This window comes from Palaemon carinicauda, chromosome 37, assembly GCF_036898095.1.
Source record: "Palaemon carinicauda isolate YSFRI2023 chromosome 37, ASM3689809v2, whole genome shotgun sequence".
Lineage (NCBI taxonomy): Eukaryota > Metazoa > Arthropoda > Malacostraca > Decapoda > Palaemonidae > Palaemon > Palaemon carinicauda.
The window spans coordinates 67,761,613-67,782,318 of NC_090761.1; the positions used below are offsets into that span (position 1 = coordinate 67,761,613).

General features: G+C 33.3%; 1 protein-coding gene across 1 annotated transcript; it reads right to left on the minus strand.

Moving 5' to 3' along the window:
• Window positions 1-1,154: 1,154 nt before the first annotated feature.
• LOC137629351 (acid-sensing ion channel 2-like) lies at window positions 1,155-16,026 on the minus strand. Its single transcript, XM_068360605.1, has 12 exons — window positions 15,635-16,026; window positions 13,363-13,464; window positions 10,539-10,702; window positions 8,551-8,731; window positions 7,914-7,967; window positions 6,846-7,000; window positions 5,384-5,541; window positions 4,360-4,567; window positions 3,874-3,963; window positions 3,448-3,553; window positions 2,262-2,350; window positions 1,155-1,665 (listed from the first exon to the last, which is right to left on the minus strand). The coding sequence occupies exons 1-12, from the start codon at window positions 16,024-16,026 to the stop codon at window positions 1,466-1,468; spliced, it is 1,899 nt and encodes a 632-aa protein (XP_068216706.1). The 3' UTR covers window positions 1,155-1,465.
• Window positions 16,027-20,706: the final 4,680 nt, after the last annotated feature.

Below are 20,706 nucleotides of genomic sequence, written 5' to 3' on the forward strand. Positions count from 1 at the left end.
TATCGAAAATCAAAACAAATGAGTGTTACAAGGAGTTACAAGGATTTTGGATGTCCCAAAGACTTTTTAGTCCATCCGGGGAGACTCAGTTCGCTCTTGGGTAGAGTGATTCATTTTAAGCATTTAGAGTCTAACTTATTAGAGAGAGAGAGAGAGAGAGAGAGAGAGAGAGAGAGAGAGAGAGATCCAATTGATGTAGTAATAATATTATTAATATTATTTCTTCCAATTTCACTTTATTTAGAAATGGAAAATGATTTCATGAACAGCACTGTGAGATTAGTACAGACACCGTTCTTGCCATCCAAACAGAGAGAGAATTAAATTGCCTGTGATAGTTGTCTCTTGGAGGACTCTGTTTTGGTACATTGTTCAAAATTTGCCGTAAAAAACAGTAAAAATCCTGGTAAAATGTTGCCAGATTTTTACCGATTTCTTCCATCTGACCTCTTCTGAAACTCCATCCGTTGATATACGGATTGACTTTCTACGATTTATCGATTTCTTCCATCTGACCTCTTCTGAAACTCCATCCGTTGATATACGAATTGACTTTCTACGATTGAACGATTTCTTCCATCTGACCTCTTCTGAAACTCCATCCGTTGATATACGAATTGACTTTCTACGATTGAACGATTTCTTCCATCTGACCTCTTCTGAAACTCCATCCGTTGATATACGAATTGACTTTCTACGATTGAACGATTTCTTCCATCTGACCTCTTTTGAAACTTCATCCGTTGATATACGGATTGACTTTCTACAATTTATCGATTTCTTCCATCTGACCTCTTCTGAAACTCCATCCGTTGATATACAAATTGACTTTCTACGATTTATCAATTTCTTCCATCTGACCTCTTTTCTGAAAAGTCAATTCGTTGATATACGAATTGACTTTCTACGATTTATCGATTTCTTCCATCTGACCTCTTTTCTGAAACTCCATCCGTTGATATACGAATTGACTTTCTACAATTTAACGCTTTCTTCCATTTGACCTCTTCTGGAACTCCATCCGTTGATATACGAATTGACTTTCTACGATTGAACAATTTCTTCCATCAGACACTCTTTTGTGAAATCCTATCCGTTGATATACGAATGGACTTTCTACGATTGAACGATTTCTTCCATCAGACACTCTTTTGTGAAATCCTATCCGTTGATATACGAATTGACTTTCTACGATTCAACGCTTTCTTCCATCCGACCTCTTCTGAAACTCCATCCGTTGATATACGAATTGACTTTCTACGATTCAACGCTTTCTTCCATCCGACCTCTTCTGAAACTCCATCCGTTGATATACAAATTGACTTTCTACGATTTAACAATATCTTCCATCAGACACTCTTTTGTGAAACTCTATCCGTTGATATACGAATTGGCTTTCTACAATTTAACGATTTCTTCCATCTGACCTCTTTTCTGAAACCCTGAAACAACTACTTACTGAAATTCACTCGCTTATTGGTGCTTTTCCGCCGCACTTCTGCTGGTTCACGATTTCCGCGCTTAGGAATCGCTTGGTCTTGAAGTAGAGGATCTTGAATGCTCGGAAGATCGACACCCTGATCAAGTACAGGACCACAAACATCAGTTCTACTAGGGTGATGAAAGAGGCTCCCAAGAAGAGACCCATCTGGCCTCCTAGATTACCTTGAGAAGAAGAAGAGAAGGATGGAACTCTTAGGTTATTGTTATTGGTATTATTAGTATCACTAGCTAAGCTACAATTCTAGTTGGAAAAGTGGGATGCTGTAATCCCAACGGCTCCAACAATGAAAACAGCCCAGGGAGGAAAGGAAATAAGGAAACAGATAGAATAGCTTGCCTGAGTGTACCCTCAAGCAAGAGAACTCTAACCCAAGAGAGTGGTAGACATAGTACAGTGGCTATGGCACCTCCCAAGACTATTATTATTATTATTATTATTATTATTATTATTATTATTATTATTATTATTATTAGAGGACAGTAATTTGATTTTGGAGTACCGTTATCCTAGTTTGATTAGTTAATGGTAATTGCATCTGATAGCTTCTAAAGATTTAAAGGTCCCTCATGAATGGTAAAGGCAAGGGGCAGTGGTTATGCAGAACTATGCCCTAGAAGCTAATCATATACATACATGATCAACGTCCAAACACTAAGTTAAACCTGCTCTCTCTCTCTCTCTCTCTCTCTCTCTCTCTCTCTCTCTCTCTCTGTGAATTACTAAAAATCCTGAAAACTATAGAGACAAAATCACTTACTGAACCAAGTTATGAAATCCGGCGTTCGTTCCAATAATTCGTTGTACTGGAGCTGAGAGTAGAATATTGTTACCATCGACAAACTGTTCCTGTAAGAAGTGAATTAGACTGTTAGCAATATTTGGTCAAAAAAGAAATTGGTTCTGATAAATTAAAACAAGTTTCTATGTTGATAAACCTGATCTAGAATGGTTAGCTAACGATATATCCTCATTATCGTATTGGTAATGACTAGCTGGAGATTTCGTAAAATATGGATGCTATTGAACCAGGCTTCTAAAAGGGTAAAAAATAAAAAACTAAGCTTCTAAAAAGATCAGATATAAAATCTAGGTTTCTAAAAAGGTCAAAAATAAAAAACTAAGCTTCTAAAAAGATCAGATATAAAATCTAGGTTTCTAAAAAGGTCAAATATAAAAAACCAGGCCTCTAAAAAAAGGTCGAATTTAAAAACCATACTCCTATAAAGGTCAAATATAAAAATACAGGCTTCTTAAATCGTCAATTATAAAACAGTCTTCTAAAAAGATCAATTATATTAATTAGGCTTCTAGAAAAGTCAAATATCGAAAACCAGGCTTCTAAGGGTTAAATATAATCAACTAGGCTTCTTAAAAGATCAAATATATAAACTAGGGTTCTAGAAAGTGCAAATATAAAAAAAACAACCTTCTAAAAGGACAAAAAAACAGGTTTTTAAAAAGGTCAATTATAAAAATACAAGGCTTCTAAATAGGTCATATACGAAATAACGACATGATGGAAAAGTCAACAAGGAAAATATCATTAATCATTTGAATCAAGAAGAAGATTATTTTCAATTTGAGAGTTCCTAATGTTGAATATAGCCAGTTGATTAGAAGAGCTATTAAACCTCTATGCCAGATTTTCCAGCGTTGCGACACGCTACCCTCAAAAATCCTATGTTTCGTTACCAGTCTCAAGGATAAATATCATTGATGGTCACCTACCTAAGTATTGACCAGACTCAATATGACTTAATTTTTATTTAGACAAGCGGTAAAGTAAGACAGCAGAGGATAAGTAAAACATCCGGAGTTAAGCAGCCCATTCACGATCAGTTTTCCCAAGTTTGAAGGAATTCCTTCAGTAATTACTGATCGTGAATGGCTTGCTTTAAAACGTATCATTAAAGATAAGGGGAAAATATGGAACGACGACTCACGTTGGTATTAATCCCGATGATTGGAATTTTGAAATGCTTCTGTTACTCAGAGTTGTGTAACTTAATTGCTGTGTGTATGTGTTTGTTGTACAGAACATTTTTCCACCTGTAAATAAGTAAGTAAGCAATTAACTAAGTAAGTAAGTAAAATGTAATTACATTTAAGATTCCAAAATTTATTGGCAAAGAAAGCCAATATAAGTTAAGTAAGTAAGTAAGTAAGTAAGTAAGTAAGTAAGTAAGTAAGTAAGTAAGTAAATAAATACAATAAATACAAAAAATAGAACCACATTTAAGAATGCAAAGATCTTTTTGCAAAGAAAGCCATCATAATTTCTAAATGATAAAGATTAGCAAAATTTAAAACTTTTCAACAAGTTAATCAATATTTTACAGAAGAAAAAAAAAACTTTTCGTCCTCCTTACTTATGTCATTTTCCTGGACTTTTCTGCTCACGCATTCTTGAAGGCTCCCATTGAAGTACTGCTCTAGGATGTCGTGTGGGGTACACTCCGCTAAAAAAAAGAAAAATAGTTAAGTTTAACGATCTATTAATCAAGAGTGTACGAATGCTACTCCAATCACTGATCGTTTTGTTTAACATGATGATTTTCCATATGTAAACAAGATTTTAAATTAGATTCGGTAAGAGACAGCTAAAATAAACCCTTTATTTGCATTGAAGACATGATCTGAGAATTCTGAAAGCTATAAAAAGACAATAAATAATTGATTTAATTAACTTTTCAAATTATGAGGATGATAAATTTCAAATTCTTATATCTGTCTTACATTTCCTGAACTTTGTCTACACAAATTTTTGACGGAATATTAATCTGAAATGACTTAAAAGTGGTACAACAGACAGTACAGTAATTCAACAGAAAAGCCAGAAATTCGCCAAGTTCTACCTGTAGAGTCATTCTGAAATCTGGACGGAATAACGGTACAGTTGCTAAACTCTAGAGAGCAATTTCTGTTCTTCAGAGTCGTGTAGAGATTATTCTCTGTGTAGGCGACCTCCTCCTCTGATTTCTGCAAGTAAGCCTGTTGACTCAGACACGTTGGCTCTTTGCTTGGCAATCGCCAGATGCTAGAGTAGCGATCAGTGTGGTCCACCTGAAGAAATTGATTTAAAGGTTTAAAGGTCGCTCATGAATGGCAGAGGCATGGGACAGTGACATTGCCCTAGCAATCAGGACAATGCTATAGAGACTAACCATATATTATATGATCAGCACCCAACCCTCCTCTCCACCCAAGCTAGGACAAGGGAGGGCCAGGCAGTGGCTGCTGATGACTCAGCAGATAGACCTATAGGCTCCCCCAAACTCCCCAACCTTAGCTCACAAGGATGGTAAGGTTGCAGACACTAATAGCACTAACGAGTCTGAGCGGGACTCTAACCCCCGTCTGGCAAACACCAAACAGAGACGTTACCAATCAGGCCACAACAACAATTTTCTTATAAATATTTTATCCTACGAATTTGGTATTAGTGAAACAGGAAATATGCTTATTTTGGTTATTATCAACACAGGACAAATTGCATGTAGCTTATAGTTTTATGTTTCTTGTGACGGATGTTGAGAAAAATACACAGGTTTGTTTATAATAGTAGGTAGCTAAATTACAAAATTCCTTAGATAATTGCATTAAGAAAGTCATTATCTTGTTTTATAATACTAAATAAAATCTACACTAACATCAACCATTTTATCAATATCAATGAATATAAATATTAATGATATCAATAATACTGATAATAATACTGACGTAATTGTCGATATCTATATTGATAACAACGCACTTCATATCTACCATAATGACCCACTCATTCTGTAAAAAAATATATATATTTTAAACCTTCGTCAAGGCGTTAGACTTCGTAAATGAAAACATTGAAACACCCAACCTATTGCTAGATAGACTCACCGTATCCAGTGTCAGTGCCACAGTGGCAGCCATGTTTGGAGCGATGCGAACCGAATTCATGACGACAGAGGTGCTGGCTGTCATGCTGTAGTCAGCCATAGAAACCTGGACCCCTTCTTCGGAAAGCCAAGGTGTGAAGACCACATTGTTGTTGTATTCTATAGAAGGCGTGTAAAAAGATGCATATTGAAGGATCTAATTTTGTATATATTAACAAGTTTGAAACGAATTTTGCATACATCTCCCATGAACTGGGAATATTAGTGATTCATATCTGTGGAAATCAGTTTGCATTCCTTAAAGGGAAAATTATTTAATTGTATTTTCAGCAATCGAAAAATTGTATAGGTTTGAAGTTGAATTCATAATGGTAATAGACATTTTGATTTGAAAATGCTCAGAACAATTAATACTAATCATATGAAAACTAAAACAAAAATTTCAGATATTAAAAACCTTAAAAAGTATCAAAATAATCATTAAAATTGGATATTGACACCATTTCCATATCAATATCTACTTACTAGTTTATTATATATATATATATATATATATATGCACACACACACACGCGCACACTCACACATCTCTCTCTCTCTCTCTCTCTCTCTCTCTCTCTCTATATATATATATATATATATATAATATATATATATATAAATTTATATGTATATATATATTTATATATACACACACACACACATATATATATATATATATATATATTGTTCCGTATACTGTATTTACATTTTCAGGAAAACCATTAAATAATTTGGTTATACCTCTTATACTTTAAGGTCAACATTCAACATTTTCTATCTCTTGTAACAAAGAAAATGAATTAATTCTATTGGGAGACAAAAATAGACATTAAAGCAATTTCAGTGTCAATAGATTAGATGCACAGAATCGTCTTTAATTAAGAGTCTTAAATAAATATAGAACTTTATAATAGTCTATGATTTCACTATTTAAAAACTATATTATTTAAGAATATCGTTTTCTAAATATTCGTATTGCCAGTACATAAGAGTTTTGAAGCGGAGTGAATGTTTGCAAGATCCTGTCGTCAGAGAGAGAGAGAGAGAGAGAGAGAGAGAGAGATTTGGGGGTGTCTCAAAGCCATTTTATTTCATCAAGGAGACTCCATCTGCTCTTGGGTAGAGAGAATCAATTTAAACGTTGAGAGAGAGAGAGAGAGAGAGAGAGAGAGAGAGAGAGAGTTACAACTATTTTGAATGTCTCAAAGAATTTTTTTAGTCCATCTGCGAAGACACCATTTTAAACGTTGAGAGAGAGAGAGAGAGAGAGAGAGAGAGAGAGACTTTTTAGAACATCCGCAGAGACTCCATTTGGTAGATCAGATTAATCTAAATAATAGAGAGAGAGAGAGAGAGAGAGAGAGAGAGAGAGCGCGCGAGAGAGAGAGAGAGAGAGAGAGAGAGAGAGAGAGAGAACTTACCCATGTATTCATGTTCTTTAATAGGGAAGACGATCTTCAAACCACCATTTATCCCGGACAGAACCTGTCTGATGTGGGATCCATTACCACCAGTCGTTGTGAAACAGACGCCACTCGAAGTGATGACAGTACGGAAGAACTGTTTACAGCACATGCTGGAAAATAAATAAATAAATATTTCAGATATGGAAATTAAGAAGCAATCATACTACATGTAAATCATTAGAGTTGTGGAATGATCTTCCTAATCGAGAAGTTTAATCAGTAGAACTTCAAAAGTTCAAAGTTGGAGCAAATGTTTTTATGTTGACCAGGCTGACATGAGTCTTTTTATTGTTTATGTAGGACATATCTGTTTTGGCGCTGTTACTGCTTTTTAGAATGATTTATTGGTAATTTGTTCTCATCATTTATTCATTTCCTTATTTCCTTTCCTCACTGAGCTATTTTTCCCTATTGGAGCCCTTGGGCTTATAGCATCTTGCTTTTCCAACTAGGGTTGTAGCTTGGCTAATAATAATAATAATAATAATAATAATAATAATAATAATAATAATAGTAATAATAATAAATGGTTAGTGTCGTTATCGTTGTTAGAATGTTTTATTTTAATTGTTGATTACTTCTCTTGTAGTTTATTCATTTGATTATTTGCTTTCCTCACTGGGCTATATTTTCCCTGTTGGAGTACTTGGGCTTATAGAATCCTGCTTTACCAACTGGGGTTGTAGCTTAGCTAATAATAAAAATAATAATAATAATAATGACAATAATAATAATAATAATAATAATAATAATAATAATAGAAGAAGAAGAAGAAGAAGAAGAAGAGCGAATTAATCTAAACGTTGAGAGAGAGAGAGAGAGAGAGAGAGAGAGAGAGACGTGGTTGTTTGTAGTTCGGTCAGAAATTGCATTTTACCAAAACGGTCGACGATTGTGGGTCGCAGCTGAGAGAGAGAGAGAGAGAGAGAGAGAGAGAGAGAGAGAGGTGGGTGTTTGTAGTTCTGTCAGAAATTGTATACCATCAAAACGGAAAAATTCTGACTTTTTAATCCTGTTACTTACTTGTTTGGGTACATTTTATCAGCTGCGTAACAAAAGCCTATCACCTCTTCACACCTGCAAAAGATAATTAGAACATTGATGATACTACTTACGACAGAGAAAATTAATTAACTCTCTAAACTAGAACTAGAAATTCAAACTTGCAGCGAATGTTTTTATGTTGAACAGGCTGACATAAGTCTCTCTTCATATTTTATATATGACAGATCTATTTAACGTTGCTACTGATTTCAAAATATTTCATATCTTTTATTCATTACTTCTCATATAGTTTATTATTTCCTTATTTCCTTTTTCACTTGGGTATTTTTCCCTGTTGGAGCTCTTGGGCTTATAGCATCCTGGTTTTCTAACTGGGATGGTTAACTTAGCTAATAATAATAATAATAATAATAATAATAATAATAATAATAATAATAATAATAATAATAATAATAATGATAATAATAATAATAATAATAATAATAATAATAATAATAATAATAATAATAATAATAATAATATTTGTATTTCCTTACAAAAGTATTAAATATTTCACATTTTTCAGAAACAAAGTGAATAAAAAAGACGAAAATATATCCGATTAAAATTACATTATTTCCTATGTAATTCAATACGATTATCATTTAGTATTTACTTGGGAGAGAGTTTGATGATCAATTCGCTGAGGGTCATGTCGTGCTGCACAAGGTACTCGGTTAGTTGACCCTTCAGGTCCAGAAAAAGTCTGGGGTTCGTCGCCAGCGACGAGCTAATGATGGTCGGGCCTCGTACAGATATGAGCACGTAGGAAGCTAAGGTACTGCTGACGTTATACTCTGGAATTAATAGATATTTTGTACTTTTAATATTCGATATTAGTTTTAAAATGACTCTACATAACAGATATATTGTACTGTTTAATATTCGATATTAATTTTAAAATTACTCTACATAACAGATAAATTGTACTTTTAATATTTGATATTAGTTTTAAAATGACTCTACATAATAGATATATTGTACTTTTGATATTCGATATTAGTTTTGAAATGACTCTACATAACAGATAAATTGTACTGTTTAATATTCGATATTAGTTTTAAAATGACTCTACATAACAGATATATTGTACTGTTTAATATTCGATATTAGTTTTAAAATGACTCTACATAACATATATTGTACTTTTTAATATTCGATATTAGTTTTAAAATGACTCTACATAACAGATATATTGTACTGTTTAATATTCGATATTAGTTTTAAAATGACTCTACATAATAGATAAATTGTACTGTTTAATATTCGATATTAGTTTTAAAATGACTCTACATAACAGATATATTGTACTGTTTAATATTCGATATTAGTTTTAAAATGACTCTACATAACAGATATATTGTACTGTTTAATATTCGACATTAGTTTTAAAATTACTCTACATAATAGATACATTGTACTTTTTAATATTCAATATTAGTTTTTAAATTACTCTTTACTTTTTTAACTTTTCAAGTTTTTATAGTTTATATATGAAACATGATGAGGTGTAGATGGAGATGGTTTGGGTAGGGTCTTCGCACTCCCCAAGAGAGATTAGTTCACCAAACATTCAACTGGGCTCCACAAGGCACTAGAAGAGATGGAAGTCCCAAGCCTACATGGCTGAGGACTATGAAGCGTGAAGTAGGAAATGATGAATGAAGAAGTATTGAATTAAAAGCTCAAGATAGAGACGACTGGCGAAATCTAATCGAGGCCTTTTACGTCCATAGGCGTAAGAGGAAATGATGATGATGATTATGATGATATATGAAAGATCAATTTAATGTTGTTACTGTTCTTAAAATATTTTATTCTTATAGTCTATTACTTTTCATGTAGTTCATTTATTTCCTTGTTTCCTTTCCTCACTGGGCTATTCTTCCCTGTAGGAGCGGAAAACATTAATTTAATCTTTAATTTCTATTTAAACAAACTCTCTTTAATAATATCAATTGGAACTATAACTATAGAATAGATTTTATACTCTGAGTCTCAGGGGAACTGATTGAATGATTTCAACGAAAAAATAAATGTACAGTAATCATAAATTTATATCTTAGGGCAAATTCATATTATATTTCCCTTATATTCTTAATGGTGTTAATTACACTTGCATATATAGTAGTTTTAAACAATCGTTACCGTCAATAAATGGATAATTTCAAACCTTCATATAAAAAAAAATTCAAACTAAACCTACTTTAATAAAAAGAAAAATACATAAGACCAAAAATATTAATGATAAAGAATTATATAAATCCATAAATATGAAATTATAATAAAATCAAATTTTAAAATCCTAACTAATCAAACAAAAAAGTCATATTCATGATCGCTTCCACTCACAGAAAAATACATAAGACCATAAATATCATTGATAAAAAATTACATAAATCAACAAATATGAAATTGTAATAAAATCAAATTTCAAAATCCAAACTAATCATATCCTTTCACTCACCAAAAAGTGCATGATACGAAAAATGTTAATGATAACAAATCACATTAATCCAAAAATTTGAAATTATATTAAACCTAAATTTCAAAATCTAATCTAATCAAAACCTAAAGGAGTCAAATTTAATCACTTTCACTCACCTTCCAATTTCGATTTTAAAAACCCGGTCAGACTGCAGACGGTGAGGTGAGGAAGATACAGACCAGTGGCTCTGTTGTCTCTATAATTAATCTCCGTCGTGGGACTCCTGATGAAGAAGGCGTCCATCGTCTCTTGGTAAGCCATGGTGCACAAGAAGCAAAGGCTAATGATGGAAAACAATGTTTATATCCAATTATTACTATAGTCAATTTCTTTTAGCGATGCAGATTTGCACCGACCCGCAGCGGTGCCGTTTTAGCTCGGAAAAGTTTCCTGATCGCTGATTGATTGGACGAGATAATTCTAACCAATCAGCGATCAGGAAACTTTTCCGAGCTAAAAGGGCACCGCTGCGAGTCGGTGCAAATCTGCCTCGATAAAAGAAATGGACTATAGGGCCTTTATCTGGCCAGACAGTACTACATTGAATCCTTCTCTTTGGTTACGGTTCATTTTCCCATTACCTACACAGACACCGAATAATCTTGCCTATTATTTACATATTCTCATCTGTCCTCATACACCTGACAACACTGAGATTACCTAACAATTCTTCTTCACCCAAGGAGTTACTGCACTGTTATTTTTCAGTGGCAACTTTCCTCTTTGTAAGGATAGAAGAGACTCTTAAGCTATGCTAAGCAGCTCTTCTAAGAGAAGGGACACTCCAAAATCAAACCCTTGTTCTCTAGTTTTGGTTAGTGACATAGCCTCTGTACCATGGTCTTCCACTGTCTTGGGTTAGAGTTCTCTTGCTTGAGGGTACACTCTCCCTCTTGTCTTTCTTTTTAAATTCTTATAGTTTATATAGGAGATATTCATTTTAATGTTGTTACTGTTCGTAAAATATTTTATTTTTCCCTGTTTCCTTTCCTCACTGGGCTATTTTCCATGTTGGAACCCTTGGGCTTATAGTGTCCTGCTTTTCCAATTAGGATTGTAGTTTAGCAAGTAATAATAATAATAATAATAATAATAATAATAATAATCCCTCAGCTTTGCATCTACGCCTAATAACATTTTTCTAACTGCTAATAACGCTTCATCAACAAATACAGTAAATAGATAATGTGAATTACCATAAAATACCCTTGTCCGGTACCCACTTAGTACCAAACGAGGTCTATAGACCTTGGTATCAAACCAGAAATGCTGCCATGTCCACAGTCTATTGTCACTTTCACTTTCAACCATTAATCACACACCAATATCCAATTAGAATTGATATTAAACATATTTCAAAATAAACTGAAAGATACTCTACTGAGTTACAAAAGCATTACAATGATACTGGCCCCACAAAGGTAATAATGTGACTTACCATAAACCGTTGATGGGAGAAGTACAAGAGGAAGGCCAAGGTTTGGGGTGGATGGATGGAGTGAAGGAAGCTCTGGGTGATAGGAGGATAGATGTGAGAGAGACAAGAGAGCGTGCTAGAAATAGGAATGAATGGCGTGCGATTGTGACGCAGTTCCGGTAGGCCCTGCTGCTGCCTCCGATGCCTTAGATGACCGCGGAGGTAGCAACAGTAGGGGATTCAGCATTATGAAGCTTCATCTGAGGTGGATAATGTGGGAGGGGTGGGCTGTGGCACCCTAGCAGTACCAGCTGAACTCGGTTGAGTCCCTTGTTAGGCTGGAGGAACGTAGAGAGTAGAGGTCCCCTTTTTTGTTTTTGTTTCATTTGTTGATGTCGGCTACCCCCCAAAATTGGGGGAAGTGCCTCGGTATATATATATATATATATATATATATATATATATATATATATATATATATATATTATATATATATATATATATATATATACCCTTTTCTAGCAACCACTTTGTGCCAAACCAACTTTGCTCCCTTCTTCACAGTCTATTGCCAATTTCATTATCAAACAATTATCACACACCATTATCCACTTAGAATTGGTATCAAATATATTTCAAAATAAACTAAAAGCTACTCTACTGAATTACAAAAGAATTACAATAATACTGGCCTTACAAAGGTAGTAATGTGACTTACCATATATATATATACCCTTTTCTAGCAACCACTTTGTGCCAAACCAACTATGCTCCCATCTTCACAGTCTATTGCCAATTTCATTATCAACCAATTATCACACACCATTATCCACTTAGAATTGGTATTGGTAATAGTATAGAACACCACGCTCTCCATTTACTCCAATATAATGGAATCCTGCAGTTCTCACCTTCTTGCACATTAATTAGGGGGTTATTTAGATTCTGGGAAAGCAATAACTAGCAAGATATGTTGAGGAAGGGGGAAGGGGTTATAAAAAGAAAATAGCTCGATTTCCTCACTAAACGACATGGAACTGACATGTCAACATCGTCAACCAAACAGAATTCTAGATGCCAGCGTACACAAACAGAAGTTCGTGATGCCAGCGTACATTTGATATACTGTATATTCAAAATATACTTAATTAAAAATGGATTAATTACTAAATAGTGTCCTTAAAATATGCAATTTTCATTATCAACCAATTATCACACACCATTATCCACTTAGAATTGGTGTTAAACATACTTCAAAATAAACTAAAAGCTACTCTATTGAATTACAAAAGAATTACAAAAATACTAACCTTACAAAGGTGATAATGTGACTTACCATATACCCTTTTCTAGCAACCACTTTGTGCCGAACCAGCTATGCTCTCATCTTCACAGTCTATTGCCAATTTCATTATCAACCAATTATCACACACCATTATCCACTTAGAATTGGTAATAAACATATTTCAAAATAAACTAAAAGCTTCTCTACTGAATTACAAAAGAATTAAAAGAATACTAACCTTACAAAGGTGATAATCATCCAAAATGCTCTGAAGAAAAAGTGAAGATCTGGCTTGATGATGTGGCTGAAGCCGTGCGCTGTGGTGGTTTCGCAAAACTCGCTGACAAAAGGAAACGATTTCTTATGGTAATTATGATTCTGATAACAACAAAATATTTATATTTTTAATAATAATAATAATAATAATAATAATAATAATAATAATAATAATAATAATAATAATAATAATAATAATAATAACAACAACATTGTTAATTAGGATTCTGATAAGAACAAAATATTTATATTTTTGATAATAATAATAATAGTAATAATAATAGTAATAACAACAACAACAACAACAATAATAATAATAATAATAATAATAATAATAATAATAATAATAACAACAACAACATTGTTAATTAGGATTCTGATAACAACAAAATATTTATATTTTTAATAATAATAGTAATAATAGTAATAATAATAGTAATAACAACAACAATAATAATAATAATAATAATAATAATAATAATAATAATAATAATAATGTAATTGACAGACCAATTCAGAAACTGCAGTTCCCATCCAGCCTAGAACTATCCTCTTAATTTCCTCTGAACGATGTTTTTTTTTTTTTTTTTTTTTTTTTTTTTTTTTTTTTTTTTTTTTTTTTTTTTTTTTTTCTCCGGTTTACAACCTTCAGTTATAATTACGTTATCTACCTATGAGATAGCTGTAATACCGTCCATCATCCCTGCTGCTTTGGCATTGAGCCGATTTGCCAGCTGAATTACTTTTATTGCTCACTACTAGATTTATGGCCGATAAGCGAGAAGTGTGCGTAGGACTACGAGAAGGGAAGACTTGTGAGATATACACAAGGTCTATACATATATATATATATATATATATATATATATATATATATATATATATATATATATATATATATATATATATATGGACCGTGGATATACAGTAGCACCATTATCAAAACATCGAATACTTAAATCAATAGTTTGAGAGTGATTTATTTACAGAAAAATGCTAGTAATTAGAAATCAACAGCGATACGGAGTTTGAGATATGTAGCAATAGGAAGACTCAATGGGGTATTTTCTGAAAAAGACTATAAGATTAGAAAATCCATAAAGATATTGAGTTTAGGATACGTAGCATGAGGGAAAGGAGATTCAATCAGCTGATGTTTTTTAGGAGACGCTCACTCAAAAATAAGAGAAAAACAACATAAAAAAATGATAGACTGGGGTCCTCGTATGTCCAAATACCTCTGTTCTATGGCCTGATAAAGACTGATAAAGGCAGCTAATTCAAAAATACAATAAAAAAAAAAAGACTATAAGATTAGAAAATCCAAAAGGATATTGAGTTTAAGATACGTAGCATGAGGGAAAGGAGATTCAATTAGCTGATTTTTTTAAAGCAGGTAGGAGACATTCACTCAAAAAATAAGAGAAAAACAACATAAAAAAATGATAGACTGTGGTCCTCGTATGTCCAAATACCTCTGTTCTATGGCCTGATAAAGACTGATAAAGGCAGCTAATTCAAAAATACAATAAAAAAAAAGACTATAAGATTAGAAAATCCAAAAGGATATTGAGTTTAAGATACGTAGCATGAGGGAAAGGAGATTCAATTAGCTGATTTTTTTTTAAGGCAGGTGGGAGACATTCACTCAAAAAATAAGAGAAAAACAACATAAAAATATGATAGACTGTGGTCCTCGTATGTCCAAATACCTCTGTTCTATGGCCTGATAAAGACTGATAAAGGCAGCTAATTAAAAAATACAATAAAAAAAAGACTATAAGATTAGAAAATCCAAAAGGATATTGAGTTTAAGATACGTAGCATGAGGGAAAGGAGATTCAATTAGCTGATTTTTTTAAAGCAGGTAGGAGACATTCACTCAAAAATTAAGAGAAAAACAACATAAAAAATGATAGACTATGGTCCTCGTATGTCCAAATACCTCTGTTCTATGGCCTGATAAAGACTGATAAAGACAGCTAATTCTAAAAAAACAATAAAATCAACATGAAAATATCATGTGGTCATCCACATACTTCTGTTCTATGCACTGGTAAAGGCTGGTGGGGTCATTTAATTCTTAAAAAGAAAAAAAAAATAGAAAATCAACGTAAAAATGAGAATATATGGTCCTCACATGTCCATATTCCTCTGTTCTATGTTCTGATGAAGGCTATTGGGGAAATTTGATGTTAAAATAATAATAATATGCTCTTCACATATCCACATACCTCAAAGCTGAAGCAGCGGTCTCCTTCAATCCTGTCGCTTGGGTCATGATCTTTTCTTTAGTCGATTTAGAAAATTCACTAAACGTCAGTTTGTGTTCTAAAATGCTCCCTTTATTTTCGTTCTTTACTTGCCCAGACTCAATCGCTTTCCCGCCATTTTCTTTGATATTTTTACCATCCTCGTTTCCTCTGTTCGTAGGAAGCTCGTGAGCTTGATGGACTATCGGCGTCCGTAGCTGTCCTGTAGGTCCTTGGTTAGGAACGGCTGGATACATGGCTTCGTAGGACGGGGGACTCTCCTCAGATTCGGCGATTTGTAGGGTTTCCATGAAACTGCTTCTTAGAAGAACTGGGTTGTATTTGTCGTCAGTGGTCTGCTTTCTTTGGCTCATTACCACGATTTCAAAATCTTGGTTTTACTAAATAAAGTTTGTGTTTAATTATGAAAGCTTCTGGAAGGCTATGAATAGTCCTTATCATTCGTTTATTATTTTGTGGATTGGGCGAAAGTGAAACTTTTCCAGAGAAGACAATGCATCTTTTTATCCAATCTCAACCTTACTTAAGGTAATATTCAGTGAATGACGTAATTTAGGTCGATCAAGGAGAAGATGAGAGGATAATTCTATTGTCCAGTAAGAGAAATCGTTTTAGGTTCCAGCGAAGGGGACCACGTAACAGCCAGTCTGGTGTCAGAGTGAGAAATGATTCCAGGGATCCAGGCTGTTAACACTCGGGGCCTGGAAGCTATTGACGGCACCTCTGTCTTCCTCGCTCGTGATAAGGAAGATGATTCGACAGACTGTGGACGTCATATCCGTCTAATGTAACTTCTCTGGGATTATGTAATAATTCGATTTAAAGGTTTAAAGGCCACTCATGAATGGCAGAGGCAAGGTGCAGTAGCCACCAGGACAATGCCTTAGAGACTGACCATATATACCTATGATCAGCGACCAAGCCCCTCTCCACCCAAGCTAGGACCAACGAGGGCCAGGCAATGGCGGATGATGACTCGGCAGGTAGACCTATAGGCTCTCGCAAAGAAAACCCGTCCTTAGTTCACAAGGATGGTGAGGCTGCAGCTACCAAAGGAACTAACGAATTTGAGCGAGACTCGTACCCGAGTCTGGTGTTCACCAGTTAGGGATGTTACCACATCGGCCACCACCACAGGGATGTACTGATATGACTCCTAGATCAACTAGGTGTAATGTCTATCTGTCTATCTATCTATCTATCTATCTGTTTATTCAGTTATCTATCTATCTATCTATCTGTCTTTCAAGGTATCCAGTAAATAATTAGATAAAATTATTGTAATGTAATATACCTTTTCCTCCTTCATATTTTAATGTGAGCAAATAAAATACCATTCAATTACATCGTAAACAATTATTTCTTTTTTAAACATAAAAAGTAACCGGATAAATTATTCGATTTATGAATAATGGAATAAGTGATTCAATACACAATGAAATAGATAGATAGATAGATAGATAGATTGATTGATAGATAGATAGATAGATAGATAGATAGATAGATAGATAAATGAAATAAATAATTTAATAAACATTGAGATGGATGGATAGATAGATAGATAAAATAAGTAATTTGATAACAATGAGATAGATAGATAGATAGATAGACCAAGAGAAAGACAGATAGATAGATAGATAGATAGACAGAGAGAAAGATAGATAGATAGATAGAATAAGTAATTTGATAAACAATGATATAGATAGTGGGATAAAATAATTAATTTGATAAACAATGTGATAGATAGTTAAAGGATGCAATAAGTAATTTAATAAAAATAGAGATTAATGGATAGATAGATAGATAGATAGATAACTGATGGAATAAGTAGTTAGATAAACAATGAGATACATAGATAAACTAGAAAAGCACTCAGAGAGTGCACACCTCCACCACGACAGCTTATTTTGGTCGACATTTTGCTCGACCTTTATCTTGACCTTGACCTTTGATGTTGGACTTTCAAAACTTAATCACTTTTTCGTCTCGGCAATTAATTCCTGAAAGTTTGACTACTCTTTGAGTATAATTTTGGCCAGGGAGTTGTTCACAAATAAACAAACAAACGGTCAAACTGGGATGAAAACCTAATCTCCTGCCAACTTCGTTGGCTGAGGTAATAAACAAGAGGGGCACTCAGTAGAGCGTAGACCTTCGCCGTCGTAGCTTATATTTCGAACTTTTGCTCAACCGTGACCTTGACCTTCCAAAATTTAATAAATTCCAGCTTTTAACATAACAGTTAATCCCTGCAAATTTCATTACGATTGAAATTGTGGCCAGGAAGCTGTTCATAAACAAACTCACACACTAACAACACACAAACAAGGGCGAAAACATAACCCCCTGCCAAACTTGCACCAATTGTTTTTATGTTGAATAGGCTGACGTAAGTCTCTTTTTTCATAGTTTAGATAAGAAAGATCTGTTTTAATGTTGTTACTGTTCTTCAAATGTTTGATTTCGATTGTTCATTACTTTTCATATTGTTTATTCATTTCCTTATTTCCTTTCCCCACTGGGCTATCTTTCCCTGTAGGAGACCTTGGATAGCATTTCGCTTTTCCAACCAGGGTTGGAGCTTAGCTAGTAATAATAATAGAAATGATAATAATAATAATAATAATAATAATAATAATAATAATAATAATAATAATAATAATAATAATAATAATAATATATAAATAGTAGAATATAATAATCAAAGGAAGAAGCAAAGAAACTATAGTTAATTTTTTTTAGCGAGGCAGATTTGCACCGACTCGCATCGGTGCTCTTTTAGCTCGGAAAAGTTTCCTGATCGCTGACTGGTTGGACAAGATAATTCTAACCAATCAGATAGCAGGAAACCTTTCCCAGCTGAAAGGAAACCCCTGCGATTCAGCGCAAATGCGCCTCACTAAAAAGAATTGACTATAGAATTCCTTGCAATATTGCAATGGTAATCGTACCTGTATATACTTCACTTATCTCACGACCTCATCAAGGCGAAACGTCTCCTCATAAAATGGTCATAAAGGCCTCTTACCTCACAGGATCAACATCGGCGGCTTTTGGTCACGTGAGGGGAATGAGGACGTTCCCCTCACTCCTCCCCCACTCCTCCTCTCTAATCCCCCTCTCCTCCCCAGGCTTAGCTGATCTCTTATCCAGCTTAATAGGCGTTATAAAACACTCCAGGCGACTTCATTAGGGACACAGTCAGAGCCGAAAGTTGTGTTTTTACCATTTTAAATTGATGAAATAGCATAATTATTATCATTATTACAAGATCAGTGACGACCCTAGTTGGAAAAGCAGGATGCTACAAGCCCAAGGCCTCCAACAAGGGAAAATAGCCCAGTGAGGAAAAGAAACAAGGAAATAAACTATAGATATGAAATAACCCAAAGTGATGTTTTTCACGTTATAGTATAGAAGTCAGATCAAAGAACCAACTGGAAATAATGGTTGAAATTTATCCTGTCGGTGAGAAGCAAAGGTTATGTTCTAGTGCCAGTGATTATCACGTTCCCACTTTATGGTTTAATGATGGGCTGGCCTTCAATGAGTGTTGGGGCAATAAACTTAAGCGGGGTTTACGCGGTCGAATTGTTCGTCGAACCTGCTTGTGAAACGGTTCGAAGAGGTGGAGTCAGTCACAATGTCATAAGGTTTGTGGGCAATGAAGCCCCTTCCACAAAAGTTAGGCGAGAAAAGACTTTCTTCGAACCGTTCGAAGAACGTGTTCGACAACCCCGTTCACATAATCGAACATCACTTCAAACACCTATCTATCGAACCGTGTTCGACGAACCTACATCCACAATAACTCGACTATTTTAGAAGTCATTATACCTCATGCAGCACGAATTTCAAACTATCGTACATTTCGTTAAAAATATTTACTATATGTGACTTGTTGAAATGCTTATATTAATTGCAAATGTTTGAAGTCATAAGCTTTGAAATCACAGTGAGAGTCGATGTTTTGACAATGCATTGGGTGCTTATACAAAGCACTAGGTTTGCTTTATGTATCAACTACAGCTAGTTTGTATTATATACCTATCCTCTGATATAGATAGAGACAAAATGGAAGAAACTAAAAACGCTTAAACGTAATATATATATATATATATATATATATATATATATATATATATATATATATATATATATATATATATATATATATATATATGTGTGTGTGTGTGTATATATACATATATATATATATATATATATATATATGTGTGTGTGCATATATACATATATATATATATATATATATATATATATATACATATATATATGTATATATGTGTGTGTATGTATATATGAATATATATATATGTATATATAAATATATATATCTATATATACATAAATAAATATATATAATATATATTTATATATATATATATTCGTATATACATGTATATATGTATAAATACATATATATATATATATATATATATATATATATATATATATATATATATATATACATTTATATATATATATATATATATATATATATATATATATATATATATATATAGTTTAAAACAATACTTTACTTATAAAGAGACATTCTTCGTTTATCATACCTGATATCAACTCAAATCTTTTAACTATCGTCAGTAGAGCAAGTGGGTCTGCTCTTTGTCAGCAAGCTGAGTAATAGGCAATTCTATCCATCCAAAATTATACCAGTAGATAATGATAGAATTGTCAAGAGATTAATATTACACTTAATACCATTAAACATCTGACAGTTAACTTGATAGTACACTTTATGCCATTAAAAAGCTCTCAGCTAACTTGATAGCTCACTTATTGCCATTTAAAAGAAATTAGTCAGCTTGATAGTACACTTGATTCCATTAAAAAGCTTTAAGTTAACTTGATAGTACTCTTAATTCCATTAAAAAGCTGACACTTAGCTTGATAGTACTCTTAATTCCATTGAAAACTGACAGTTAGCTTGATAGTACTCTTAATTCCATTGAAAACTTACAGTTAGCTTGATGGTACACTTAATTCCATGG